Source organism: Dama dama, chromosome 11, assembly GCF_033118175.1.
Source record: "Dama dama isolate Ldn47 chromosome 11, ASM3311817v1, whole genome shotgun sequence".
Taxonomy (NCBI): Eukaryota; Metazoa; Chordata; class Mammalia; order Artiodactyla; family Cervidae; genus Dama; species Dama dama.
The window spans coordinates 589,120-616,744 of record NC_083691.1 but is presented as its reverse complement, the minus strand read 5'-3'; the positions used below and the strand labels follow the sequence as shown (position 1 = coordinate 616,744).

Below are 27,625 nucleotides of genomic sequence, written 5' to 3'. Positions count from 1 at the left end.
TCTGTAAGTTGGCTACGTGCGGGAATAGGAACACGTGGGGTATACTGGGCATAAATAAAGTGTATCATTAAAAGTAGTTTTGCCTCTTTCTTTTAACAGAAAATTTAAAGGCACACCTGTGGCTCAGGTAATTCTGCTGGACACACAGGTCTGGAGAAATGCCACTGACCAGGGAGGAGGGCAGCCCTGGCGGCCCCGGCTGCCTCCCCACCACGATACTGGGGCCTCGGTAGGACGGGCGAATGCCCGGACCCTCAGCCACCGCTCTGCATAACGGTTCTGGGAGTCACCCAGCTGTCCCCAGTGCAGGACGGGGTCATCAACCCAGAGCCACCCCAGACCCCCAAGACACAGGAGCAGAAGGCTGGGCCCCTGCAGATGGGGCCACTCAGGCCTCTTCAGTGAAGCAACAGCGCTGATGGGGGCGTCCCTCAAATGGAATTCACTGTGTGTGTATTCATCTCAGTGATGCTTTTAAAGCTTCATGGAGATGTAATCCACAGACTGTGGAACTGGCCTTCTTAAAGCATACAACTCAGCATCTCTAATATATTCAGGCGTGGGCAACCGTCACCCCTAACCCAGAGCCGCCATCACCCGAAGAACACTGCCCCCACCCCAGCCCTGGCGGCTCCGCCTGGTCAGGACACCTTGTGAAAACAGCCCTAGGACCCATCCTTTCTCATCCTTACTCAGCACAGGGCTTGTCCACACCGCGGGGCATCTGCTGTGGACCCAGCCGTGGGCACCTCTGCGGGCAGGTGACTGTGTGGACGCCTGCCGGCCTCTCTCCAGTGTGCCAGGCCAGATGCGGTTGGCGTTCGACTCTGGGGAATCTGTGGGCGTCTCCAGGGCAGCAGCTGCAGGAAACTCCCCCAGCAGGCGGGTCTTCACTCAGAATCCTCGCCAACACTGGGCAACACTGGCCAGTCCATCTTTCTCACTCCCTCCTTCCCAGGGACTTGATTTTTAACTTACTGATTTGACTTCAGGATTGTTCCTTTCTTTAAAAATCAAAGTCGCCAACTCTACACACAGACGGTGACTTTCAGGGACACTGCAGTGGTCTCTGGCTGCCTGGATCACCACCCTGGCCTCCCACAGCGCGGCGCTTCCCCTGTAGCACACAGGAACCAGCCCTGGGAGTCTCAGCCACAAAGCTCTTCAGGACTCTTTCTCACTGGGTGCCAGGCGGCGGCAGGAGCAGGAGCAGAGGTCAGCGGTCAGCAGCTCCACCCTCTGGGTGGCAGTTCCTGCTCCCTGCCTGTTCTGACTGAGGCTGGTCATAGCTTTTCTTCCTAGGAGCAAGCAAACCCCAGTCTCCTGCATTGCAGGCAGATTCTTTACCACTGAGCCACCTGGGAAGCACCTTAAAAATCATTTTACTTTGAATATTTAATGTCACAGGGACAAATCCTCCCCATGTGGCACGAAGTTGTCACCAAAGCAGCTGCCTGGGAACAAAGGCCCTCGGGCGTCTACCCACTTGGCACTGGGGATGCCCACCGGTCCTCTGGGTTTTCTCTTTTACTTTCTGAATCTTCTAAATACTACACAATGAACCCACTCCACTTCATATTCATGAAAAAACAATCAAACCACAAAAGTTACTTTGGAAAGTTAAACTGCGGTGGACTGTTAGCTCTAGAGAGGATGCTGGGCACCCACCCGGGTGCCCAGGAGTCTGAGCTTCAAGGTGGGCCTTTCCTGTCGCTGGCTGTCCACGCCGCCAGGCACAACTGCCGTCTCGAGGGGTGGCTGGTAGTCCTGCCTCAGGGTGACCCGGGCTGTAGCCAGGGCTGGGGGCTGGGACCCTAGGCTCAGACAGCGAGAACTTCTGAGCCTGGCTGGTCTTCGCCCACCGCCTACTCGAACCCCCGCTCCCCCAGGCCTGTTCTCACAGGAGGCCCTGATTTCCAAGAAGGCTCCCACATTTATTATCGTAACATCAGGGCTCAGTGTACATCCTGTTTACATGTGTGGTTCTCACCTTTTGTGAGTGTTTTTCAGAATTTTTTTCACTTTTGTTTTCCCTTAATTAGTCTTAGCAAAAGGTAACATCATTGGTCTTTTCAGAAAACTAGTTTTGGGGGACTTCCCTGGTGATCCAGTGATTAGGACTTGGTGCTGTCACTGCCGAGGCCTGGGTTCAGTTCCTGGTTGGGAAACCAAGATCTCTCAAGCTGTACCAGTTCAGTTCAGTCACTCAGTCATGTCCGACTCTTTGTGACCCCGTGGACTGCAGCATGCCAGGCTTCCCTGTCCATCACCAACTCCAGGAGCTTGCTCAAATTCATGTCCTTCCAGTCGGTGATGCCATCCAACTACCTCATCCTCTGTCATCCCCTTCTTCTCCTGCCTTCAATTTTTCTAGCATCAGGGTCTTTTCCAATGAGTCAGTTCTTTGTATCAGGTGGCCAAAGTATTGGAGCTTCAGCTTCAACATTAGTCCTCCCAATGAATATTCGGGACTGATTTCATTTAGGATTGACTGGTTTGATCTCCTTGCGGTCGAAGGGACTCTCAAGAGTCTTCTACACTGCAGTTCAAAAGCATCAATTCTTCGGTCCTCAGCTTTCTTTATAGTCCAAATCTCACATCCATACATGACTACTGGAAAAACCATAGCTTTGACTAGATGGACCTTTGTTGGCAAAGTAATGTCTTTGCTTTTTAATGTGCTGTCTAGGTTGGTCATAGCTTTTCTTCCAAGGACCAAGCGTCTTTTAATTTCATGACTGCAGTCACTATCTGCAGTGATTTTGGAGCCCCCAAAAATAAAATCGGTCACTGTTTCCATTGTTTCCCCATCTATTTGCCATGAAGGGATGGGCCTGGATGCCATGACCTTCATTTTTTGAATGTTGAGCTTTAAGCCAACTTTTTCACTCTTTTCTTTCACTTTCATCAAGAGGCTCTTTAGTTCTTCACTTTCTGCCACAAGGGTGGTATCATCTGCATATCTGAGGTTATTGATATTTCTCCTGGCAATCTTGATTCCAGCTTGTGATTCATCCAGCCTGGCATTTCACATGATATACTCTGCATAGAAGTCAAGTAAGCGGGGTGACAATATACAGCCTGACATACTCCTTTCCCAATTTGGAACCAGTCCGCTATTCCATATCCAGTTCTGTTGCTTCTTGACCCGGATATAGGTTTCTCAGGAGGCAGGTAAAGTGGTCTGGTATTCCCATCTCTTTAAGAATTTTCTCACAGTTTGTTCTGATCCACACAGTCAAAGGCTTTAGTGTTGTCAAGGAAGCAGAAGTAGATGTTTTTCTGGAATTCTCTCGCTTTTTCTGTGATCCAGCAGATGTTGGCAATTTGATTTCTGGTTCCTCTGCCTTTTCTAAATCCAGCTTGAACATCTGGAAATTCTCCATCCATGTACTATTGAAGCCTAGCTTAGAGAATTTTGAGCATTACTTTGCTGGCATGGGAAATGAGTGCAATTGTGCTGTAGTTTGAACATTCTTTGGCATTGCCTTTCTTTGGGACTCACGCTGCATGACATGGCCAAAAATTTAAAAAGAACTAGCTTCTGGTTTTACTAATTTTATACCTCCTGATTTAAGTATTTAATGAACTTTTCTCTTTTTTTCCTTCAGTTATATATCTATTTTTTCAGATTCTTTTCCAATATAGGTTATTACAAGAAATTGGATATAGTTCTCTGTGCTGGACAGTAAACAGTCCTTGTTGTTCATCTATTTTACACAGAGCTGTGTGTACCTGTTAATTCAGACCCTAACTGATACCCCCTTTCCCCTTGGGGAACCACAAGTCTGTCATCTACAACTGTGAGTCTGTCTCTGTTTCATCAATAAGCTCATCTGTGTCACATTTTAGATTCCACACGTGAGAGATGTCATGTGCTGCCGTCTTGGACCTGCTTTACTTAGTATGATAACGTCTAGGTCCATCCATGGTGCTGCGAACGGCATCATTTCATTCTAGGTTTTTCTCTGTATTAATTCCACCTGCTTCCTTCCGTGTCTTCTGTTTATTTTTGGCTTGGGGCAGGGGGTGGCACCTGGATTGCTTCCCCACTAGAGATGAATACTTTCTGGTTAAATGCAGGCTTCTTGGATTTGCCTTTCGTCTTAATAGCCCTGACGGTCCTCTTCCCTCTGGCTGGCCCTCCTCCTCCCTGGCAGCCCCCAGGCTGGCCCTTCCCTCTGGACTGCAGAAGCCACACCTGCCCGGCTTGGGCCGCGCTCACTTGCTCGCTCCTCTGTTCGTTCCACGTGACACACGCTTCTTTTTCACAGGCTGTTTCTGGTTCCAGGTCCATCGCTGCCGGTTCGTGTCATTTCCTCCCCCTTCCTTGCATCCTGGCTTCTCCTGGAGATGGGGGCGCAACCTGGGGGCGGGCCCTGGCTGCAGAGCTGTCGCGGGCAGGACGCCACACAGCTGTGCAGGGGGTCTGCGAGTGGGAACTGGGTCGGGGAGCAGCAGCAGGTGGCCTCTGGTTTGAAACCGCACAAGGGGCTCCGTCTGAGAGCAGAGACAGGTGAGGAGCCGCCTGCAGGTCCGGGCACCCAATGCCCGGCTCCCTGGAGACGCAGCCCTTCCCCACGCGTCCTGCAGGACCGAACTACAAGTTCTTCTGTTTATAATCTCCTTTCGGCTCCGAACCTCCAGGAGACGAACCCTGAGCCACCTGCGTGCGTGGCTGCCCTGGCGTGCAGACTGCCGGGCGGGTGAGCCCTGCTTGCGTCTGAATGCGCCCTCCCGTCGTGCTGCCTTCCCCCTGCTCAAGGCTTCCTGGGGGGCAGGATGGGTCCCAGTACATGGGTTCACAGTCGGTGGTCCGTGAGCAGCTGAAGCAGTGGGTGTGCTGAGCCCCTGGGAAACGAGGTCATCCAGCGCTGGGTCAAGAGGCTCTCCACGGACTAGTGTGACGGACACAGCCCGGGGGCCCAGGCTCCACATGGTGACTTTGGACACCAAGTGCCTCTGTCACAAGTGAGCCTACATTAATCTTCTGAGAGAAAAATCTTATGTGGCATTTGGCTTTATTCTTGGATGTGCCCACTGTTTAAAAAGGGAAAACAAAAAAACCCAACCTTTTGTCTTGGGCTAAAATCAATTCCCAAATATCCAAAACTCCTGCACATTTGATTGAGCCGTGAGCTCCAGAATTAACCAGCTATTAAGTTTCTTTGGAAGCAAGCTCCAGCGCTAAGCTGGCCTCTGAGCTGAGTCCTTACCTCAGGAAGCGGCTCCCTCTGGTGTGTGTTTCCTCACACACTCACGTGTGAGCCGTGTGCTGCAAATGGCCTCAGCAGCGCTGCTGACAGGAGCAGCCGGAGGCGCAACAGGGTCCTGATGGAAGCTGCTCCCAACGCCTCCACCAATACTGGGGAGTAGATTTCAGCTCAGGCACAACCAAGTGTTTCTGAACCACCTTCTTCAGAGCTGAAAGAACTTTAGAGGTCATTGAATCACTCCAACTTTCAGGGTATCTGTAAAACAGAAAAACCTGTAATTTAAACCTTCTAAAGGATTTTTTTAATTAAACATTTTGAGATAACTATAGATATGCGTGCACTTGTCAGAAATAATAAAGAGACGTCCCATCTACCTTTCACCCCAAATCACAGCAGGACATGGTATGCATTAGAGGAGAGCCAGGGCACGGCAGTGCTACGGGGCCCTCGCTGCCCTCTGCCGTCGCCCCAAGGCCCTGATCTGCGAGTGAGCCTGGCAACGCTGGCCGCGTCTCCATCCACATCGTCTGTATTTCAGGAACGTTGCATGGCTGGAGCCACAGTCTGGCCCCTACGAGCTGCCGTGTGTGCCGAGTGCCCAGCCCTTTTGTGGAGTGGGCTCCTGTGCTGTGGACACAGAGGCTGCTTGGCCAGCATGCCCGAGGGGCTTTGACGCTGCTTCCAGCTCTGGGCCATCAGGGGGCAGAGCTGCAGTACCACAGGGGCAGGTGCAGCGATGGTACTTCTTTCATCTTTATTTTTGGGGGCCGTGCCTCAGGGCATGTGGGATTTTAGCTCCCCAACCAGGGATTGAACCTGTGCTCCCTGCATTGGACACGTGGAGTCTTAACCACTGGACTGCCAGGGAGGTCCCTTTTCTCATCCTTTTATTGTGAAAATAGAAAAACACAAGAGTAGTGGGCACAGAGGACAGCCAGAGGGTAATTCAAGGGACCTGGGGGAGCCAGAGGAGAGGCCCCAGGACAGAACCCAGAGGAGGTGGAAGGGGCGGGGAACACAGGAGACCCAAAGGACATGTGTCCCAGAGGCCAGGTTCCAAGTGGGGACGAGTCACAGGAGGCCGCCAGAAACCCCAACAGGTGTTTGGGTGGCGCCCCGGCAGGATCAAGAATAAGAAGCATTCACTTCAGTAACTCAGTCGTGTCTGACTCCTTGCAAGCCCATGAACCGCAGCACACCAGGCCTCCCTGTCCATCACCAACTCCTGGAGTTTACCCAAACGCATGTCCATTGAGTCAGTGATGCCATCCAACCATCTCATCCTCTGTCGTCCCCTTCTCCTCCTGCCTTCAATCTTTCCCAGCATCAGGGTCTTTTCCAATGAGCCAGCTCTTCGCATCAGTCAGCCAAAATACTGGAGTTTCAGTTTCAACATCAGTCCTTCCAATGAACACCCAGGACTGATGTCCTTTAGGATGGACTGGTTGGATCTCCTTGCAGTCCAAGGGACCCTCAAGAGTCTTCTCCAACACCACAGTTCAAAAGCATCAATTCTTTGGCGCTCAGCTTTCTTTATAGTCCAACTCTCACATCCATACATGACTACTGGAAAAACCATAGCCTTGACTAGATGGACCTTTGTTGACAAAGTAATGTCTCTGCTTTTTAATATGCTGTCTAGGTTGGTCATAATTTTCCTTCCAAGGAGCAAGCGTCTTTTAATTTCATGGCTACAACCACCATCTGCAGTGATTTTGGAACCCAGAAAAATAAAGTCAGCCACTGTTTCCACTGTTTCCCCATCTATTTGCCATGAAGGGATGGGACTGGATGCCATGGTCTTAGTTTTATGAATGTTGAGCTTTAAGCCAACTTTTTCACTCTTCTCTTTCACTTTCATCAAGAGGCTCTTTAGTTCTTCTTTACTTTCTGCCATAAAGGTGGTGTCATCTGCATATCTGAAGTTATTGATGTTTCTCCTGGCAATCTTGATCCCAGCTTGTGCTTCATCCAGCCCAGTGTTTCTCATGATGTACTCTGCATATAAGTTAAATAAACAGGGTGACAATATACAGCCTTGATGTACTCCTTTTCCTATTTGGATCCAGTCCGTTGTTCCATGTCCAGTTCTAACTGTTGCTTCCTGACCTGCATATAGGTTTCTCAAGAGGCAGGTCAGGTGGTCTGATAATCCCATTTCATTCAGAATTTTCCACAGTTTATTGCGATCCACACAGTCAAAGGCTTTGGCATAGTCAATAAAGCAGAAATAGATGTTTTTCTGGAACTCTCTTGCTTTTTCAATGATCCAGTGGATGTTGGCAATTTGATCTCTGGTTCCTTTGCCTTTTGTAAATCCAGCTTGAACATCTGGAAGTTCACCGTTCACATATTGCTGAAGCCTGGCTTGGAGAATTTTAAGCATTACTTTACTAGTGCGTGAGATGAGTGCAATTGTGCGGTAGTTTGAGCATTCTTTGGCATTAGATTTTTTGGGGATTGGAATGAAAATTGACATTTCCCAGTCTTGTGGCCACTGCTGTTTTCCAAATTTGCTGACATATTGAGTGCAGCACTTTCACAGCATCATCTTTTAGGATTTGAAATAGCTCAACTGGAATTCCATCACCTCCACTAGCTTTGTCCGTAGTGATATTTCCTAAGGCCCACTTGCATTCCAGGATGTCTGGCTCTAGGTGAGTGACCACACCATCGTGATTATCTGGGTCGTGAAGATTTTTTTTTGTATAGTTCTTCTGTGTATTCTTGCCACCTCTTCTTAATATCTTCTGCTGCTGTTAGGTCCATACGATTTCCGTCCTTTATTGTGCCCATCTTTGCATGAAATGTTCCCTTGGTATGTCTAATTTTCTTGACGAGATCTCCAGTCTTTCCTATTCTGTTGTTTTCCTCAATTTCTTTGCATTGATCGCTGAGGAAGGGTTTCTTATCTCTCCTTGCTATTCTTTGGAACTCTGCATTCAGATGGGTATATCTTTCCTTTTCTCTTTTGCTTTTTGCTTCTCTTTTCACAGCTATCTGGAAGGCCTCCTCAGACAGCCATTTTGCTTTTTTGCATTTCTTTCTCTTGGGGATGGTCTTGATCCCTGTCTCCTGTACTATGTCATGAACCTCCATCCATAGTTCATCAGGCTATCAGATCTAGTCCCTTAAATCTATTTCTCACTTCCACTGTATAACCATAAGGGATTTGATTTAGGTCATACCTGAATGGTCTAGTGGTTTTCCCCACTTTCATCAATTTAAGTCTGAATGTGGCAATAAGGAGTTTATGATCTGAGCCACAGTCAGCTCTCGGTCTTGTTTTTGCTGACTGTATAGAGCATCTCCATCTTTGGCTGCAAAGAATATAATCACTCTGATTTCACTATTGACCATCTGGTGATGTCCATGTGTGTAGAGTCTTCTCTTGTGTTGTTGGAAGAGGGTGTTTGCTATGACCAGTGTGTTCTCTTGGCAAAACTCTAAAAGCATTATGGACAGTCAAAGAGTTACACCAAGTGACCCCCTGACCCAGCAACGCCACTCCTGGGTGTGCACCCAGGAGAACAGAGAACACAATGCCGCAGAAACAGCCACATGCAAGTGCGACTCACAAGAGCCAGACAAAGAGTCCGTCTGATCAACAAGACGGGTCCATCGACACAGTGGCTGTAACAGCCTGAAAAGGAAGCAAGCGCTGGCCCTCCTACAATGCACGCGAACCTCAAGGACATGATGCCGAGGGAGAGGTGCCAGATAGAAATCTACATGTTTTATGATTCCGTTTATACGAATTGTCCAGAAGAGGTGAAAGCAGACACTGGACGACTGGCCACCTGGGGCAGGGATGACGGGGGGACTGCAGTGGGGACATTAGGGGCAACGGTGGCACAGCTCTGTGAATGTGACAAAAACATGGAACTGTGCATTTAAAAGTGAGCTTTATGATTTGTGAAGCACATCTCAGTATCTAAAAGACACCCGGCAAAGGAAACGGAGACGCTGAATCCTGCCAATTCTTCAAAGGAGTCTGGCTGTAAAAGAGCAAGGAGACACGTGGGCTGAGGGTGGGGGCTTTCTGTCCAAGGTGGGAAGAAACACAGGACGTCTGCATAGAGAGGGGAAATGACACCTGGGGGGAGCACCCCAGCGAGACACACTGGGGACGGGGCAGTGCTCCAAGGGAGGAGGCAGATCTGGGGTGCAGGCACCAGGGATCCCTTCCAGCTGGGAGGCAGGATGGGTGGAGGTGAGGCCAAGGAGGGAAGGGACTGGGCCAGGGGAGGGGTGAGCTCCCCGGGCAGGACCCACGTGACCCACCTGAGGCTTGTGGTCAATGTGGACAGACACAGGTCAGCAGACAGAGACAGGTCAGCGGGGCCAGGCTCCTGCCCGGACAGAGGGACCAGGGACCGGACAAGAGTGTGGGTGGCGCTCCTTGGAAGAAAAGTTGTGACCAACCTAAACAGCATATTACTTTGCCAACAGAGACATTGCTTTGCCAACAAAGGTCTATCTAGTCAAAGCTATGGTTTTTCCAGTAGTCATGTATAAATGTGAGAGTTGGACCAAAAAGAAAGCTGAGCATGATGCTTTTGAATTGTGGTGTTGGAGAAGACTTTTGAGAATCCCTTGGACTGCAAGGAGATCCAACCAGTCAATTCTAAAGGAGATCAGTCCTGGGTGTTCATTGGAAGGACTGATGCTGAAGTTGAAACTCCAATACTTTGGCCACCTGATGTGAAGAGCTGACTCATTGGAAAAGACCCTGATGCTGGGAAAGATTGAAGGCAGGAGGAGAAGGGGACAACAGAGAATGAGGTGGTTGGATGGCATCACTGACTCAATGGACATGGGTTTGAGTAAACTCTGGGAGTTGGTGATGGACAGGGAAGCCTGACATGTTGCAGCCCATGGGGTTGTAGAGAGTCGGACACGATTGAGCCACTGAAGTGAACTGAACTGGTGGGTGGGGGCTTGGTGGGTAGAGAGAGGGCACGAGCTGCAAGGACGGGTGTGGGTGGGGGGCTGCAGGAAGGAGGAGGCCCAAGTGGGTGGGTGGGAGGGCGCAGCTGAGCTCAGGGACTCTCAGGGCTGTGAGGGAGGCGGGGGTCCTGAGGCTGGACCGGGCAGAGCTGTGGGAGGCTGGGGGGTGGGAGGTCTGGTCTGAGGAAGGGAGCGTCCACGCGGGAACTCAGGGAGGAGAGGAGCACATGAGAGGTGGGGGCTCTGTCCACCTCCCGGCTGGCAGTTTGGGAACCTCAGTGCCCCACTGGTGAGAGAGCAGCCTCCTCGGGGACACACGGCCCAGGAGGCCTTCCCACTTGACAAGCATCGTCTCACAGCCCTGCTGGCTTGTCCTCAGCTACTCTGGTCCTCAGGGAAGGAAGCAGAGTCTCAACCCCAACTGAGCAGGAAGGGTGGCCAGAGTCGGAGGCAGGTAGCTCTCTGCCAGCTGCCCAGGACACATGCCTCCCCAGACCCTGGAGGATGCTCAGGCACAAGGGCGCAGCCTGTGTCCAGGAGCGTCTCCAGGGTTTGTGCAATGATGGTAACGTTTCTGCGCCAGCATCCAAAGGCCACGGTGCCTAGGTGTCTGGTCAAAGAGTCACATGTTACGGTGAAAGCATTTTTCAGATGAGATTAACATTTAAAACGGTAGACAAAGCAATAGAAAGCAGACCCTCCGTGACTCGGGTGAACCTCATCCCGTCAGCTGAAGGCGGAAAGAGCGAAGACAGGTCCCCCGAGGAGAGACGCTGGGGCTCTCCCAGACTGTGGGCTCCTCAGACAGCTGCAGGAGCGCGTCCTCCTCGTCGGCCACCCTCTGTGAAGGCCCTGGGGCACCGCGGGGCTGAGAGTGAAACGCGTGAGACGCAGAGGGAGCCCCGCGGGACACGAGCGGGGCCGGGGGGCCCGGCACCCAGAGGGGCCCCCGCCTCCCCCTGGACAGAGGCCCAGCGCCCCGAGGGCGGCCCGCGTCACCCCGAGGGCGGGCGCACAGCCCTGGAGGCTTCCGCTTTCTCCGTGGAGAGGAAGGGGATTCCAGTGTTCACGGTATGACACCGACACAGGGAGCCCCGCCGAAACGGGCCGGGCAGGCTCGGGGCTCTTACACGTCCCCGTCGGCGGGCCGAGCCCGGCGGGCTGAGGGCCTGACGGACTCCCCCACAGGGTCACCGGCCCGGGACCACGGCCAACTTCCGCACCGAGCCCCCAGCCGCCCCTCCGGCGCCGGCCCGGGGCCCACGGATGACCCGCCCCCGGCCCCTCCCAGCGGCACCCGCGTCCAGAGCCGGACCGCTAGGCCCCAGGATCGCTTCACGGCCCGGCCCCGGGGCCTCTTACCTGAGACGGAAGGATCCGCCCGGAACCTTGGCGTGGCCGCGGCAGCGGCGCCAGAGGCGGGCCCGGATGGTTTTCCCCAGCGCACCGAGGCCGACTCCGAGCTGTCAGCGGCGGCGGGGAAGCGCCCGCGCTGGAGCTCTGGGCGGAAGTCCAGAGGGGCGGGGCCCACTCGGGGGCGTGGTCAGGAGGGCGGGGCTTGTGGGCCTTCCTGGCGCACCTGACGCACCTGGCGCTCCGCGCTCCGCCCCGCCCGCACCTAGTACCTGGCTCCGGAGCAGGTCCTCGCCCCTTCTGTCCGCGTCGGAGGGATCCCGCGGCCCGCGCTGGTCTCCGGATTCCCGGGCCCCGGCCCCGCGGTCCTCTGATCCCAGCACCCCCGGGCAGGACCCTCACGGCCGCTCGCTGCACCCGCCGCGATCTGGCCGGGAAGCGCCGACTTCCGCGTGGTGCCAGGCGGGGTCCACTCCGCCATGACCTCGCTCGGGGACCTGCTGCGCGACTGGCACCAGGGCGCGCAGGCCGTGGCGCGCGGGGACTGGGACTGCGCCCTGCGCCTCTTCTCGAGCGTCTCGGAGCCGCCTGCCAGGGTGAGCTTCAACGTGGGCTGCGTGCACCTGCTGGCCGGGGACCCGGAGGCCGCGCTGCGGGTGAGCCAGGGGGCCCCCAGGCTTGGTCGCAGATACCCCACCTCGCGGGATGCAGCTCTCTGCTCCTGGTGGCCGGGGCTGGGGGGTGGGGTGGCAACGCGCGGTGCCATAGCAGCAGGGGTGAGGCCAGAGCTCCCACCCTGCTTCCCTGATGGCCACCGGGGACTCCCCCCACCCCAGCGTTCTGCCTCAGCGAACACCTAAGCAGGTGGGACCTGTGTGTGTCCAGGGGGGACCCTGTTGAGCTGTGTCAGGGCCAGGATGGGGTCGCAAGGCTCCAGCACAGCCTCCACTTGTGGGGACCGTTTGTCCCGCTCTGCGGTCCTGCGGAAAGACCGAGTGAGTGCTGGCTCTGGGCCTCTTGGTGGAGGTGCTAATGTACCTGCAGAGGCTCGAGGCTGGATGGGGCTGCGAGGGTTGCCTGGGTGTTGGCTTTGGGTCAGGTCTGCAGCAGACACCTGTGGAAATGGCCAGGAGACAGTCTCTGGCTGGTGCCTAAACCCCAGATATGTGTCCCCCACCCACGCCCCAAAGCAGAACCAAGAGCCGGGTGTGTGCACGGGCACACACATCTGCCTCTGCCGAGGGCCTGGCAGGACCATCCCTGCCCTTCAAGCCCCCAGGTTCATCACCGTGGTGCATATCCCGTGGGCGATGACAAAAAGCAGTAGCACCCTGCACACTGCTCGGGTCCCTGAGGGCTCTGCGTTGTTCAGGCCAACAGCGACAGCTACCGAAAACATGTCCAAGGGGCCTGCCCTGTCGTTCCTCACATATGTGTTCGAATCTGCAGTTATCTCAGCAGCAATGTCAGTGTTAAAATGTTATCCAGCAATGGGGATGTCATCACTGGACACCAAGGGGTCAGTGGCGTGAGGCCAGTCCAGTCACTACCACCTCTAAACCTCGATTTAATCGGAGAGAGGGGACAGAGGTTCCGGTCCAAGGGTGTGCACGTTAAATTCTCCTCCACCCTAATCAGAAATGGAATAGCGGAGGCATGTTTGTTGGAAAATTTTTAAAAGCAGATGGAATGGCTACAATCAATAAAGCTGACTTGGACAGGGTGAGGGGAGCTGGGGCTCCATGTCTGGCAGGAGCTCTCCAGAAGCTCTGACCCAGCCACTCTGTGTGACAGGATAAAAGAGTTTCCCTTGTGTTGAGTGGCCACATCAGTGCCCGACTGCTGACCCTCAACCTCAGTCAGATTCAGCTCAACAAGCCCCACTCAGCCAGGTTTGTTAGAGTGGGACCATGACACCCCTCCAGTTACCTGTATTTAACTTGATGGCTTGTGTATACACTCCTTTTGCTTGTGTTTAACTGATGGCTGCTGTCCTTGGGAATAGACAACATCATTTCTGAGTTCAGTTTAAGGAAGAGCTGGGCTTCACACACATATTAAGACTTTCGTGTTGTTGTTCTTTCTGATTCTAATAGATGAGACATGTGTGTTTTTGTGTGAACTACCAAAACTAGGGCTTGAAAGAGACAACAGTCTTAACATAACTCCCTCCCGTGGAGGTAACTATTATCAACTTGCTGGAGCGTTTCCTTGTCCTCATGGTTAACAAGTTGGTCTGTGCTGCCACCTAACTACCCCCGAGCGGTCACCAGAAAACACCTGGGGAGTCCAGGCAGGTTTGCATTGAGGCCGTGATGCCTGCGCCCCTTGGACTCAGAGGCCCCTGGGCAGGCAAAGGAAACTTTCTCCTGCAGGTGACCGTCATGTGGCCGACGGCCTTCCTTGACCCACTGCTGGGCATCCCCATCTGTGACATGGGGGTGAAGCGGTTACAGGCTTGAGCAGTCCACAGACATTTCTGTCCGCAGGCATTTGACCAGGCAGTGACCAAGGACACCTGCTTGGCTGTCGGCTTCCTCCAGCGCGGAGTGGCCAACTTCCAGCTGGAGAGGTGAGCACGGACAGGCCCTCTTCCTTCTCTGACGGCCCTTCATCTCTACAGAGTCCTTCCTGTGCACCTGTCTGCCTACGGTCACCTCCTCTGGCCAGGTCCTCCCTCTGCTCCGTGGAGCCCAGGGACAGGATCGTGTCACATGGGGGCGTGTCTCTCTGTCCCCTTGCCGGGCTGCACAGTCACCCTGGGCTCTGTGTGGAAGAGGGTCACAGAGCGCCTCTGCCGGCTCCCCTCCTCCGTTCCTACACCTTGGACTGCGGGACGGCGTGATTCTGCCCATTCTGCCTTCGGGAAACCCAGGGCAGGGCTGGAGGAATGGTGCATCCCAGGACTCGGCGGGTGCGGGGGTCCTCTGCTTGCCCGGCTCTCTGCAGCAGGCCCTTCCCAGAGAAGGAATCAGAGCTGCAGGGCAGGCCCGGCACCCACAGACAGCCTTATACAGGGCGGGCGGGCTCTCGGGTGACCTCCTTCTCATCAGCCCAGAAGCCTCCCCGGGGGCGATGAGGATCCTGGTCGGGCCTGGGGCTTCCAGCCGGGCTCTGGGTGGAGAGGCCTGCGGACGGAGGCCCCAGAAGCAGGCAGGACACGCCCACGGCACTCTGTGCCCTGAGGTTCGGGAGAGGGCCTGGGGTGCAGGCGGAGGAGCCCACGTGCCCATAGCCCGTCTGTGCGGCCCCCGTGTGCTGAGGCCTGCCAACCCCTGCCGCCCCCGCGCTGCAGGAGGGGCTGGGGCGGGGGGTGGGTCTGGGCCAAGGAGGAGCCCTTGCCCTGGGGCCGCCTGGGGCCCGCACGCCAGGCTCCCCTGCTGCCCACAGGTTCCAGGAGGCCCTGTCGGACTTCCAGCGCACCCTGGCCCAGCTGAGGGACAACACCACCATCGACTACACCCAGCTGGGCCTGCGGTTCAAGCTGCAAGCCTGGGAGGTGAGCGTGCAGGGAGCGGGCCACCAGGAGGCGGTATGGCTGGGCCCTGGGGGCTGTCTGTGGGTGGGCAGCCTGGGGGCTCCTTCCAGGACCCCAGTCCTGCAGGCCCCGCCCTCTGGGCCCTGTCGTCTTGTGACTGTGGCAGGTGGGCCCGAGTTAACTGAGGTGCTCCGTCTGGCCAGAGGAGCCCCAAAATCCCAGCAGAAGAGAGCAGTGTCGGAGGTCAGCGAGAGGTGGCGGGGTGAGCAGGGCGGGAGCTGGCCTGGCAGAGGGCCCTGGCATCCCTGCCCTGGGCTTGGCGCTTGGCTCAGTTCCTGGCCTCCTGAGAAGTGTCTGGCACTGAGAGAAAGGCTTGGGAGGCTCCGCCCCAACCCTGTGCTCCCTCTGCTCCCAGGAATATGCCACCTCGCAGCCTCTGGGAGCCGCAGTGTCCCAGTAGGTCAGCCGTGGGGGACGTCCTACCAGAGTGGGCCCGGCCCCAGCCCTGGCCTGCAGAGCAGGGTGTGGGCTTGGCATCCATGGCCCGGGCAGCCCCGTGGCAGCAGCTCTAAGAGCACATGGGCCCTGCAGAGCGTGGGTACAGAGGCTGCCCCAGGTGGTGCCCCATCCTCCTGGCAGCACTGGATGACTTGGCTGCTATCGCCCAGCACGGGGGAGTGGGGCAGACAAGAGGCACCCCTCAGACAGCGCCCCAAACTCTTGGAGGTTCAAGGAACAGGGCAGCACAGGCAGGAGGGGGTCAGGCCAAATGCAGGATGGGCGTGAAGGTTGAGCAGGTGCTTCCAGAGATGGGAGATGGCCTGATGTTCAGAGCAGAGGAGAAGCAGGGAGGACTGGTCAGCTCTGGCTGGGGGGTCCGGAGAGAAAGCAGCAGGCAGAGCCCACCCCAGGGTGGGAGCCAGGGGGTACCTGGAAGAGCCCCGGGCGACTGTGTCTGGGCAGCTCAGGGGCTGGACCAGTGCAGGGCCAGGGTGTAGCCGGGTGGTGGCCCTGGAGGGGAGGGGAGTGCTGGGCCTGCCGTCACCCCGCCCCCTACCCTCAGGTGCTGGTCAATGTGGCTGCAGTGCAGAGCCAGCTGGGGCTCTGGGCCAAGGCCGCCTGCAGCCTGGGGGACGCCATCTCCAAGGGGCCGGAAGGGGCCCGCAGCGACCTGGACATCGCCCTGGGCCAAGTGCAGGTGAGGCAGAGGCAAGGGGAGCCAGGCCCCTGAGCTGACTCGGGGGGCTTGCCAGGCCCACAGCCTGCAGTTTGGGGGCCCACAGCCATCCAGCCCCCCAAGACCAACCATATGAGATAGAGAGATGTCTGGAGGTGGGGGCCTGCTGGGCCCTGGAGGGATGGGCCTCCCATGGGCCGTGGGGGTTGGGGGCGGGCCGTCCTGCTCTGAGGCCCGGTGGCTCCTGCTGCTCAGGGCTGCCCTATCTGGCCCCCTCCAGAAACAGGTCCCCCTGCAGCCTCGGCAGGTCCCCAGGGGTGAGGTCTTCCGGCCCCATAGGCGGCACCTGGAGCACCTGGAGCCTGTGGATTTCCTGGGCAAGGCCAAGGTAAAGGGAGGTGGCTTCTTGCTGCTTGGGCCCAAGGCTCAGGGCCAGCGGCGCCAGGAGGCCGCAGGGTGGATGGCCAGGCCCTGCTGAGCTCACACTGTCGTGAGTGCTGGGGTCATCGAGGCCTTGGGGTGGGAGGGGGCGCAAGGCTCCCAGGTGTGGCAGCGCCTCTAGACGGGCTCACGGATGGGTCCTGGGACCTGGGGGCAGAGCCACCGGAAGCCGCTGCGGACCCCCAGCCAGCACGGCCCTGCCTGCCCCAGCCTCTCTCTCCTGGCTTCAACCTTGCCCTGCGTTTCGGCCTCAGGGGACAGGACCCTGGAGGCAAAGGGCGGTCTGGCCAGGCCACCTCTGCCCAGCCCGGGGTCTGGGCAGGCGGCACCAGCAAAATCGCTGGCTGATGGGGTGCAGCTCGCCCCAGGGTGGGCTAGTGTGTGGGGAAAGGGGGCTCCCTGTGCACAAAGGAAGGCTCACTCTGGTCTCCAGCTGTGGCCCGGGGCCCCTGATGCCCTGGTCACCCAGGGCCAGGCACTGGGAGTCCTAGCTGGAGGGCTGCCTGGAGGAGGCACTTCTGAGCTGCATTAATCCACCCACTTGGAGCCCTTACCACAGGAGGTGACTGTTTCTGTGAAATAAGAATTTTTTTTTTTTTAAATAAGAACATTTTAAAAGCGGTATTGAAAATAAGTCACACAGATGAGCCAGGCTCCAGCAGCCCCCACCAGGCAGGTAGGGGACTTGGGGGCGCGGGTGGGCAGCGGGCCCCGGGCACCCCTCAGGCGGCTGCGCCTGCTGTCGCTCACAGGTGCTGGCCTCTGCCCTCGCCGCTGACTCACAGAGGGCCGCCCCGCTGCAGCCGCAGGTAGGCGAGCCACCTCCCACCCCCCGCGTCTCTTCTGGCGTTTGCAGGTCAGGGCCTCCCAGATTCTTTACCCTTAAGGGTGCCTGAACCCTCTCCGGGGCTCCCCGTGTCCCTGCAACCTAAACTTAGGGGGCGGCCCATCCTGGTGAGAGCCGGTGAAGACCCTGCAGCCTTGCTCCCCGGTCCCCTGGGCTCCTGGGGGTCTGTGTCCTGAGGAGGCATCGTCTGTGCCCACAGGCTCTGGACGCGTGTGCTGAAGCCAGGCCCGGGGCCGCTGCCTGGTAGGGAGGGGTCGGCGCCCACTTCTCCTATCAGCAGGGGCTCTGCGAGGCCTGCCTCCCGGCCTGTCGCTGGAGCTCCTGGGCAGACCTGCTGCGGCCACTCAGGGCTGGGACCCGGGGGCCAGCGTGGCCTGCCCCCTTTCCAGACTGTCCAGGGTCCCGGTGTGGTGGGGGGCGTCCCACCTCACTCAGCCCTCCCATTTGTCCCTAGCCCATCCTGACCCCAGGGGGAGAGCCCACCCCCGCTCAGGCCGGGGGGGCACCAAAGGCGCTGGTGGGTGCAGCTGGCCACAGGCTGCAGGGAAAGCCCACCAGACACCGCCTTGCTGGCAGCCCTCCCAGCGGGGTGCTCCTCTCCAGCTCGGGGCTGTGCAGGCCCACCTTCCACGAGGCCTTGCCCGTGGGTGAGGCCTGGGGATGAGGGCCCCTCCCCGCCAGGGCCTGTGACACTGCCTCTGGCAGAGCTTGCACCCCCTGCAGCCCCAGGACACCTGCTGACACGGAGATGGAGGTCAGCTCCGGCCAGGCTGGGCAGCACGACCACAGCACGCCGGTCACCCGCGAGGTGGGTGAGCCCCGGCGGGGCAGGCAGGGGCCACAGCATTTGCAAGACCCCCACCCCAGGCTGGGCTTGGGGACCAGCCCCAGCGGGGCCCAGTAAGGGTCTCAGGCTGGGCAGCTTGCCTCATCACCTGCTGGGGACAGGGCTTTGGCTTCCTTAGGCAGGCCAGGGGCCAGGTGGGAGCCAGCCACAACGACCAGATGCCAGGAGTTGGGGACACACGGACGTTCACAGGTGCTCAGAGGGGAGCTGGGGGTGCTCCCCACCCCGGACCCAGGAGGGGCTGCAGTGCATGCATCAGAGCCGTGAGGCTTCCGCCCCTCAGCTGGGTCACCTAGCCTTCCTTGCTGGACGCGGGACTCCCTGAGATGCCCCAGGGGCTGTGTGCAGCTGAGGAGGGATTGGCCTGGGCTTCTCAGGGCAGGTGTGCCTCGAGGGGTGGGGCGCCAGAGCTGGGAGGCCGCCGTGAGGAAGTTAGAGTTAACCACAGAGAAAGTGGTTACCTTGCACATTCACTTTATCAAGGGGCTCGAGTGAGAATGAGGCGGTCCTTCCTCCTCCTCGTGCACTGAGGTCCAGTCCACTCGGTGGGCTGACCAGTGCTCTTGAAAGCTGTCAGTTCATCACCGCTGTGCTGAGCGCTAGGTCTTCCAGACAGAACAGTGGCAGCTCCCTGACTGCTTTTAGCAGCCAGCAAATCTGATAAAAATCCAAACGCTTTGTGTGCAAAACAGCCCGCTTAGTCCACCCTGAAGTCGGGGTCTCCTTCCCGGGTCAGCGTGGCCTGGGCTGGGGGCTCTGCACTGTCCCACCCGCAGCACACCCGCGGCTTGCGGTACCGACAGAGTTACGTCCAGTGCGTCCCTGGCTTCACCCCCAGCCTCCTGGGGCCGCCAGGACCCCTCAGCTGCAGCCGCCACCTCCTGGCGGGCCAGGGGAAGACAGGTCCGTGCCCACAGGCACGGTGGCTTGTCTGTCGTCTCTGGTCCATACGGACCTGGTTCATGCTCCAGATTCACCCGTGACAGGGATGGACTGGTGGCCTCCTGCCCAGCCGGGCCATCTTGCAGGCCGTGCCCCTCACCCCGGGTCTGCTGGGCCCAGCAGAGCCCCCGCCCCCACCCCCTGCCCCGACCTGAAGCCCAGAAGAGCCCCAGCTTGTGGCTTTCTTTGCAGAGTGCCCACGGGGAGCATGCTGGCCAGCAGGTTCCTCCAGGTGAGGTCCTGAGCAGTGGGAGTGGGGTGTTCCCAGGGCCCCATGGGGGGCGGGGTTCGAGGACCCAGGCAGGCGTCTCGGGGAGTACTCAGAGCAGCTGCTGAGTCCTCCACAGAGGAAGCTGGCGGTCTTGCGGTTCCCGGGGGCTGGGTTCCAGCAGCCCCTATTCTGACGTGCTCCCCTCCGGGGGCGGCAGTCACCTGACTCCCTGGCCCCCCTCCTTCCTCCTTGCAGGGCTGCTGGCAGCTGGGGGGCCCGGCCCTGGCCCCTCTGAGGAACCCGCCGGCTCTGGGGTAAGAGCCAGCAGCTCTCACGTCACCCCCACTCCCCAGGGACACGGGGGTCCTAAGCCAGGCCCCCCTCCCATCCAGCCAAGGAAGCCTCCCAAGTCCATGGCCCCTGACCCCCCACCTCTCCGCCCCTGCCCTGCCCGCGGGGCCAGAAGCCCATTCCGGCTGGCCCTGGGGCCTTGGGTCCCAACCGCCATTCTGCCTGCACCCAGGGAGTGACTTCGAGGGACTCTGAGTCCTTGGTGACCGTCACCGTGCAGTGTGCCCTCACCCTGACCCTGACGGCCCCGAGAGGAGCTGACCTGTCCAGCCTGCGGGCCCTGATGAGCCAGGCCCTGCCCCGCCATGCCCAGCATGCCCAGCTCAGGTGGGCCAGGACGACGTGGCAGGGCGGGGAGGGGGCTCTGGGCTGGGCACCTCTCAGCCGTGCCCTGCAGGAGGGCCGGGCCCGTCAGAGGCTTTCGAGGTCAGAGGTGAGCACCCTCCGAAGCTGCTCACCCACGCAGCCCCCTCTGAGGCGTCTCTTTGCAGCTACCGAGACCCCAGCAAGGATGGGCGCTGGATGCCCCTGTCTGGGGATGAGGCGCTGCGGAGGGCCTGGCGGGACGCGGCCGGCCCCGGGGGTCTGCAGCTGCAGTGCCGGGTGAGCGGGGTGGGCGCGGGGGCGGCCTGCCCCTCTCCTGGGGCTGAGCTCACCCGCCACTCCTCACCCTGCCGCAGGGAGTGGGCGGCCGGCCGGCCCTCTACCAGGTGGTGGCCCAGCACGTCTATTCCGCCCAGAGGCCCGAGGATCTGGCCTTGCAGCCGGGAGACACCGTGGACGTCCTGTGCGAAGGTAGAGCCCGCACTGCCCGGGCCGGGGGTGCCCAATGGGGGGTCTGCGCACAGACGCAGTGACATGCTGATCCCCGCAGTGGACCAGGCATGGCTGGAGGGCCACTGTGATGGGCGCGTCGGCATCTTCCCCAAGAGCTTTGCCGGCCCGGCTGCGCGGCACACCTGAGGAGCTCGGCGGAGGAGGCCAGGGCGGGGAGGGTTTAATAAAGGCCTCTGCCTCCCACGTGTGACCTGTCTCTGCGCTTGACCGCTGAGAGGGCCTGACCAGGCTTCCAGGGGTGTGGGTGGGCTGCTCGGGAGAACCCCATGAAACTGGACACCAGCTCTGTCAGAGACCCCACGGCCCACAGCCAACCCTTCCCAAAGAGCTGGCCCACCCCAGGCCCGAGCCAGCCCTACACACGTCAGTCTGCCGTCAACAGTCCAGGTGCCGCACGGGTCCTGACAGCCTGGCTTCTGTGCAGAGGCTCCCGGGAGACAGGCCGGGGTGCTGGCGGCCAGCGGCTGTGGTTGGGACCTCCGCAGCCTCCATGGCCAGGGCGACCCCGGGGGCAGAAGGAGGTTGTCTGACGGCTGGCCGGAGTCCCCAGGATGAGGGCCGAAGCTCCTGATGGGGACGGGCCGGCCCAGGTGGCCAGGCTGGGCGCTGGGTCTCGGCGGCCGGCATCAGGGGCCGCTGGCCTAGTCCTGGAGCCAGAAGACGTGCACCACCATGGCCCCCAGCGTGGCCGTGAGTGTCAGCACCACGAAGACGACCCCGGCTGTCCAGATGCTGAAGCTCTGCGCCCGCCACTGCGCGGGTGCCTCGGCCGGGATCAGGTTGGTCAGGTTCAGCATGTAGCCCAGCGTCCAGCCGATGTCGGTGCCGCCAGCCTGCGGGCCACACCCCGGCCAGGGCTCCGGTCAGGGCCACGGGCTTCGGCCCCAGAGCCCCACCCCTCCCTGGCCCCCCAGGCCCCCCAGCTGTCACCTGCTGGCGGAACTCGAGGCCGCCCCAGGTCTCCTCGCTGAACCCGTAGCCCTCGACCAGGAGTGTGAGGATGTACAGGCCCGAGGCACAGTAGTCCCGCAGCCAGCGGTCCTGGCCCGGGGGCGCGCTCGCCTCCACCTGGGGGCCGGGAGCCCAGTGAGCCTCTCTCCCAACACACACCCACTCCCACCCCCACCCCCCACCCCGGGCAGGTCCCGCTCAGAGGCGCCTCCGCCGCCCTTGGTGAGCCCGGGACCCAGATTGGGGAAGGCAGCCCAGGCCCACCCACCAGCTTCCAGGGCTGCAGGCAGAACTCCCAGATGGTGGCGTTGGCCTCGCTCAGTGACGGCCTGGAGGTGAGGTTCAGGAAGTGGAAGGTGTAGTAGAAGTTGGAGAAAGCCTGTGGGGACAGCGATGTGCCCTTGTGGGTGGGGCCCAGGGGCAGGGGCCAGGGGCCCAGGGCAAGCCGGGCTCAGCCCTAAACCTCCCCACCCGGGGTCCCAGGGTCCCCAAGGGCGCCAGGAGTCGGGACCCTCAGCCTCCGGGAGGAAGCCGGGCCCCGAGGGCAGACCGGGGGGGCTCACGTAGAACTGGCCCTGCACGGGGGGCTGGTAGACCCCGGCGAAGGCACAGTCTGCTCGGCCGTCACAGCTGGAGAAGTTGAAGAGCTTCCGGAGGGCCTCAATGCAGGCCCCGGGGTTCCCCGTGCCCTCCACAGTGAGGTTCTGGCTGAGGTCCGGGGGCGCTGCTGCCAGGATGCAGGGCGACTCGTACAGGGGCGCCAGGGCCAGCGTGTCCCGGTAGCCGCTGTGGTAGCAAGGGTGGCGGACCAGGAGGCCTGGGCTGGCCTGCAGGAGGACGGATCCGCTCGGAGCCTGGCCTGGCCAGCCCCGCCCTCCCCCCAGGACGCAAGCCCACCTGCACCAGCTCGACCAGCAGCCTGCTCAGCGCCTGGTCGCGCCCGAAGCAGAGGTAGCTGTGAGTGTAGACGGTGTGGTCGGCGCCGTAGAGGCGGAAGGTGGCCTGGGTGGTCTTGTCCAGGATGGGGCCTCCAGGTACAAAGGTAATCTGGGTGGAGGCCCCACCCATGTCCAGGGCGCCCACCAGCGTCTCCTCCAGGGGCTGGATCCATTCTCCAGAGAAGGAGTACTGGGCACGGACGGGGGCCCTGAGTCCCGGGCGCGGCCGCAGGGCCCACCCCTCCTCCCCACGGAACCCCCCGCCCCGCACCCCCCCCCCGGCCCTGGGGCCGCCTGTGGCACCTTCACCAGCAGGCCCAGGACGTAGTTGACGGTGATCCAACCAAAGGCGCCTTCGTCCTGCCCTGTCAGGAGCTCTGCGCCCTGGAAGTCTGCCGGGGACTGGCCCAGGGCCTGGCTGACCGCGGCGAAGACGTCCTCCGCCTGCGAGCGATTCTTGAGGCTGCACAGGGAGGGTGGGGCAGAGTTGGCAGGAGCCGCCCCTGTTCACTGGGCCGGGTGGCGCCTCAGCCCCAGGGGCGCGTGGACCCCACGCCAGCCCCTCACCTGAGCAGCCGCATGCCGGCAGTGGCCCCCAGGAACATGGGTGTCTCGTGATGCTTGGCCTTTGGGATCAGTGCTAGCGCCTCCTCCAGGCAGCCCTGCAGGCTCTCGCCGACCCGTGCAGGGTCAGAGGCATAGGAAGAGATTCCAGGCCCTGGAACACAGCACCCAGGGTGAGGCCCCAGGCTCTGCGGCTGGTGGGGCTGAGCAGGCCTGAGGGAGGTGGAAAAGTCGCCCTGCGCAGACGAGGCCCCGTCCTCACCCTCGGAGTCTGCAAAGCGGACTGTGTGTGCGAAAAGGTCTCTGCAGGTGTAATTAGTTAGGGGTCTGAAGACGAAGACCTGGCTTCCCTGGGTGGGCCCTAACCCCAACGACCAGTGTCCTTACAAGAGACGGAGGAGGAGGCACACGGGGAGAGGCTCGGGAAGGCCCACGCCGGCGCCCTGGCCCAGCAACCACTGACCAGCTGGGCCTCTTGGGTGAATCCCTGGAGCTCTCTGAGCCCTTTTCCTTCAGGTCGATTTGCTGCTGCCCGGCTCCAGCCTGCACCACCGCTGCCCCAAGCCCCGTCCCGCCGAGAGCCCAGTTGGCAGCGGCCGGCAGCTCCCAGCCCCGCCCACCGCTGGCAGACTGTCCACTGACCTTCCGCCTGGCAGGCCAGGGCCTGGCTGACCACGCCCGTGTCGTTCTCCTTGTCGGCCGGCCACTGATACACAAAGAGGGATGTGTGGGAGGACCCGGCGTCGAACACGATCCCGAACTGGGGGTGACACTGGGGTCAGGAGGGCGTGGGGCAGGCACAGCCCATCCCAGCTTCCCCGGGAGGGCCCAGGGGCGCACCTTGGTGTCTGTAGGCAGGAGGACGTTGACGGTCCCCACCAGGATGAGAAGTAGCGCGGTGAGGCCTGAGACCGCAGCGGCACCCAGCAGAGCCTTGAAGACCCGCTGCTTCCAGGTCAGCCCCATGGTGGGGGTGGGACTGGCACCTGTGGGGCCGCGCGGGGCACCCCGACTCCGCTGGCTGGAGCGCCCCTCGTCCTCCCTGGGGCTCAGGTGGCCCACTCCTGCTGGTCAACGGGCAGGGCCAAGGACCGCGCTGCAGAGCCGGGGTGCCCCCCCAACCCCGTGCATGGCATCAGACGGGCTGCAGGGGCCAGGCGCGAGGCTGCCCAGTCTGGTAAGCTAGCTGGCCACATACAGCGCGGAGGGGCGCTGGGGTCACACCGGGGGCTGGCGAGCCACCCCCTCCCTCCACCCCCAGGACCCCGGCCCCTCCCATCCCAGACCGTCCAGGACTCCCAGCTCCACGCTGAACTCCCAGGACCCCACCTCTCCCACCCACCAGGCTCCTCCCTGCTGCCCCACCCCAGGCCTCTCCCAGGGTGTCTTCTGAGAGCCCTGGGGTCAGGCCTGAACCCGGTGGGGACAGGAAACTGCCTGGCCACCCGGTTGCCAAGCTGCCCGCGTGGAGCCAGGAGGGTCCCGGGAAGTGCGGTGTCTCTCCCAAAGGGCCGAGGAGCTCTGAACTGAGGCACCTGGTTTCTGTTTAAAAGCCCAGCCTCGCGCCTCTCTGATCTGATTCTGACATTCTTCCCCGGCCCTACGACTGACCCTTGGCAGCGGGCCCAGGCTCACCCAGCAGTGAGGGTCGCTCGGGGCGTCCGAGGCCTCACCAGCCCCGCCCCGCATCCCTGAGTGGGGCCCGGGCACAGCAGCCACCAGGAGCCCTGGGCCGGCAGCCGCCCAGCCAGAGGAAGTGGTCGGGTCACTAGGACCCTGAGGTCGCGGACTTTGTGTCTGCAGGACCGCGGGTGCTCCCGAGGCTTCCGGCCTGGAGTGGGGCCTCCGAGCGAGGTCATGTTCCCATTTTCAGGGGGGAGACCAAGGCTCAGAGAGGGCGGGTGACCTGCCTCTGTCCCCGAGCCGCAGGCCACGTCAGGGACGGGCAGGAACCAGGGACACCAGGACCCCACCCCACACCACCTCCAGGGTGTGCAGTGCCCTGAGCCCCGCGGGTGGGCAGGAGCTGGGTGGAAGCTCCCATAGCCCGAGTGCCCCTCACCTGGGCTGTTGATGAGCAGCAGGAGGCCGCGAGGAGGGAGCTGGACCATCTGCCAGCTCTCGGCACCTGTCCGGCGATATCTGCCTGCCGCCACCCCACCCCCTGTCACCGCCCCCCCCACCTCAACCCAGCCTGCTTACCGCTGGGCCCTGCCCCCACCCAGGGTCACCACCCCGCCCCCGCCCAGAGGGGTCCCTCCTGGGAGCTGCTCGGACTTTGCCCTCTGACCCCGCCCTTCCCCAGCCAGGGAAGGCGCCAGGACTGGGCGAAGGGCAGGTCGGAGTCAGGTGACTGCAAATGCCTGAGGCCCAGGACTCAACCCAGGCAAAGGCCGGAAGGCCGGAGGGGAAGGTCAGGCTGTTCCCGCGCGTGCAGGAAAGTTGCCCCTTTTCTGCGCCCACCTGTCGATTCGTGTAACCACAGCCGCCCGGCCCTGCCCCCACCTCTCGGCTCCCCTCTCCGATGTTTGGTCCTTGCGAGGGAGTCAGAGACAAGCCTGGCTTCTTCCCTCAGCTCCCCGGGGCCTGCGAGGAGGCTGCCCCAGTGAGCTGAACCCCCGGCGCTGGAGGCCGCGGGCCCCGCTCCCCAGCTGCGAGGTGTGGCCGTGGACAAGCACACACAGGCTGCACTGCACGCCTGGACACTGACCACTCGGTTCCCCTCAGAGCTGCCCACGGGCCCCAGGGGACGTGGGTTTGATCCCTGGCTAGGGAATTGAGGTTCCACACGCCACCGGGCAGCTAAGGCTACGAGCCGCAAGTAGAGTCTGTGCACCGAAACTGGAGATCCCAGAGACCCAACGCAGCCGAACAAAGGAACAAAAATAGATTTTAAAGCCCTGCCCAGATGCTCTCTAGCGTGAGAGCTCGGTTCTCTGCAGTTTCTCTGCGTCCTTCTAGCATCCGTGTCACAGTTTTTCCTCTCAGCTGGTCTGATGTGCACTCAGGCCTCCCACGGCTTCCGTTCACATGGGGGCTGGGGACCCCACATCCGCATCTGCACATGTGACCCTCTCTGGCGAAGTGTCACGTCTTTTTATTGGACCATTTGATTTCTTCCTGTTGAATTTAGGGAATTCTTTATATATTCTAGGTGCAGCTCCTTCTGTACGAGGTTTGCAAATACCTTCTCTCAGTCTGTAATTTGTCTTAGCTGTGTATTTCACAGGATAATTTTTAACTTGATGCAATCAAATTTATCAGCGTTTTCTTTTGTGGATGGTCTTTTTGTGTTGTTACCAAGGACTCTTTGCCTAACCCCGGTCATGAAGATTTCTTTCTCCTTAAGTCTCCTAGTCTCATGATGTGACTTGATCTATGAGCCATTCTGAATTATTCTCTGTAAGAGGTGTGACTTCATGACGTCCACCTCTTCTGCACGTGGATGGCAGAGGCACTGGCACCATCCTTTCCAAAGAAGATGTGGTACATCCAGGTATTTATATATCCAATTGAGTAGTACTCAGCATCCAAAAAGAATGAAATGATGCCACTTGCAGCACCACGGATGGACCTAAAGGCAAAGACAAATACCATATGCTACCACTTACATGTGGAATCTAAAACACGATACAAATCAACCTGTGAAACAGAAACAAACCTGTGGGTGCACGCTGGGGGGGAGAGCAGGGAGGGAAGGACCAGGGGTTTGGGGTCAGTAGACGCAGGCTCTTATCTCCAGGACGGAGAAACAACAAGGTCCCCCATGCACCCCAGGGAGCTGTATTCAGCATGCCGTGATAAGCCAGATGGAAAAGAATGTGAACAAGACTGTACATGTGTTTAACTGAGTCACGCGCTGAGTTACAAAATGTAAACAACAGTGAGTGAAGTGAAACTCGCTCAGTCGTGTCCGACTCTTTGTGACCCCACGGACTGTAGAGCCCATGGAATTCTCCAGGCCAGAATACTGGAGTAGGTGGCCTATCCCTTCTCCAGGGGATCTTCCTGACCCAGGAATCGAACCGGGGTCTCCTGCATTGCAGGCGGATTCTTTACCGACTGAGCTATCAGGGTAAACATAACATAGAGCAGTACTCAGCATCAGAAACAATGAAACGTCATAAACAACAATACTTCAATAAAATTTAAGGAAACCACCCTTTCTCTGTGAACCCCTCTGCACCTCCGTATAAACAGCCATGTGGTTTATAGACAGCGGGCCCGTTTCCCCACTGCCTCTTGTCCCTGATGCTGTCTCGATTACACAGCCACAGAGGTAATACTGTGCGGTGTGAGTCCTCCAACCTCAATCTTCTTTTTCAAAATTGCTCTAGCTACCCTAGTTCCTGCACGCTTACTTGCTCAGCTGTGTACGACTCTTCGAAACCCTAGGGACTGTAGCCCACCAAGATCCTCTGTCCATGGGATTTTTCAGGCAGGAATACTGGAGTGGGTTGCCATTTCCTCCTCCAAGGGATCGTCCCAACCCAGGGATCGCACCCTCATCTCCTGGGCTTCC

General features: G+C 59.6%; 3 protein-coding genes across 23 annotated transcripts in view; 1 reads left to right on the top strand and 2 right to left on the bottom strand.

The window, feature by feature from the left end:
- Positions 1 to 11,668, bottom strand: part of EXD3 (exonuclease 3'-5' domain containing 3) — an 89,901-nt gene extending 78,233 nt beyond the window's left edge. For 4 of the 12 annotated variants that reach the window (XR_009694598.1, XM_061154094.1, XM_061154100.1 and 1 more), the window contains exons 1-2: positions 9,501 to 10,131; positions 5,217 to 5,471 (exon numbers count right to left, since the gene is read on the bottom strand). The gene's annotated coding sequence lies outside the window, so the exon portion shown is untranslated. Of the gene's footprint in view, positions 1 to 692; positions 837 to 5,216; positions 5,472 to 9,500; positions 10,134 to 11,528 lie in introns of those variants that run through there. The other 8 variants (XM_061154090.1, XM_061154092.1, XM_061154102.1 and 5 more) reach the window with 6 other exon arrangements.
- A 90-nt stretch (positions 11,669 to 11,758) lies between these two features.
- Positions 11,759 to 20,840, top strand: NOXA1 (NADPH oxidase activator 1). Of its 9 annotated transcripts, XM_061154114.1 has the most exons (14): positions 11,766 to 12,175; positions 14,009 to 14,091; positions 14,910 to 15,018; positions 16,061 to 16,195; positions 16,455 to 16,562; positions 17,368 to 17,424; positions 17,662 to 17,705; positions 18,186 to 18,270; positions 19,444 to 19,483; positions 19,718 to 19,776; positions 19,986 to 20,140; positions 20,305 to 20,416; positions 20,494 to 20,608; positions 20,688 to 20,837. In XM_061154114.1, exons 1-14 carry the CDS (start codon positions 11,999 to 12,001, stop codon positions 20,774 to 20,776), a joined length of 1,368 nt encoding a protein of 455 aa, XP_061010097.1. In that variant the 5' UTR covers positions 11,766 to 11,998; the 3' UTR covers positions 20,777 to 20,837. The 9 variants fall into 9 exon arrangements, with proteins under 9 accessions (XP_061010096.1, XP_061010093.1, XP_061010099.1 ...); XM_061154116.1 differs by lacking the exon at positions 20,305 to 20,416 and having other exon boundaries at positions 11,763 to 12,175; positions 20,688 to 20,840; XM_061154109.1 differs by having other exon boundaries at positions 11,763 to 12,175; positions 19,986 to 20,416; positions 20,688 to 20,840.
- ENTPD8 (ectonucleoside triphosphate diphosphohydrolase 8) lies at positions 20,791 to 25,306 on the bottom strand. 2 transcript variants are annotated; one of them, XM_061154107.1, is made up of 10 exons: positions 25,166 to 25,306; positions 23,944 to 24,199; positions 23,746 to 23,863; positions 23,107 to 23,257; positions 22,843 to 23,002; positions 22,499 to 22,729; positions 22,165 to 22,428; positions 21,870 to 21,980; positions 21,581 to 21,718; positions 20,791 to 21,483 (listed from the first exon to the last, which is right to left on the bottom strand). In XM_061154107.1, exons 2-10 carry the CDS (start codon positions 24,067 to 24,069, stop codon positions 21,292 to 21,294), a joined length of 1,491 nt encoding a protein of 496 aa, XP_061010090.1. In that variant the 5' UTR covers positions 24,070 to 24,199; positions 25,166 to 25,306; the 3' UTR covers positions 20,791 to 21,291. The 2 variants fall into 2 exon arrangements, with proteins under 2 accessions (XP_061010090.1, XP_061010088.1); XM_061154105.1 differs by having other exon boundaries at positions 23,944 to 24,167; positions 25,166 to 25,275.
- Positions 25,307 to 27,625: the final 2,319 nt, after the last annotated feature.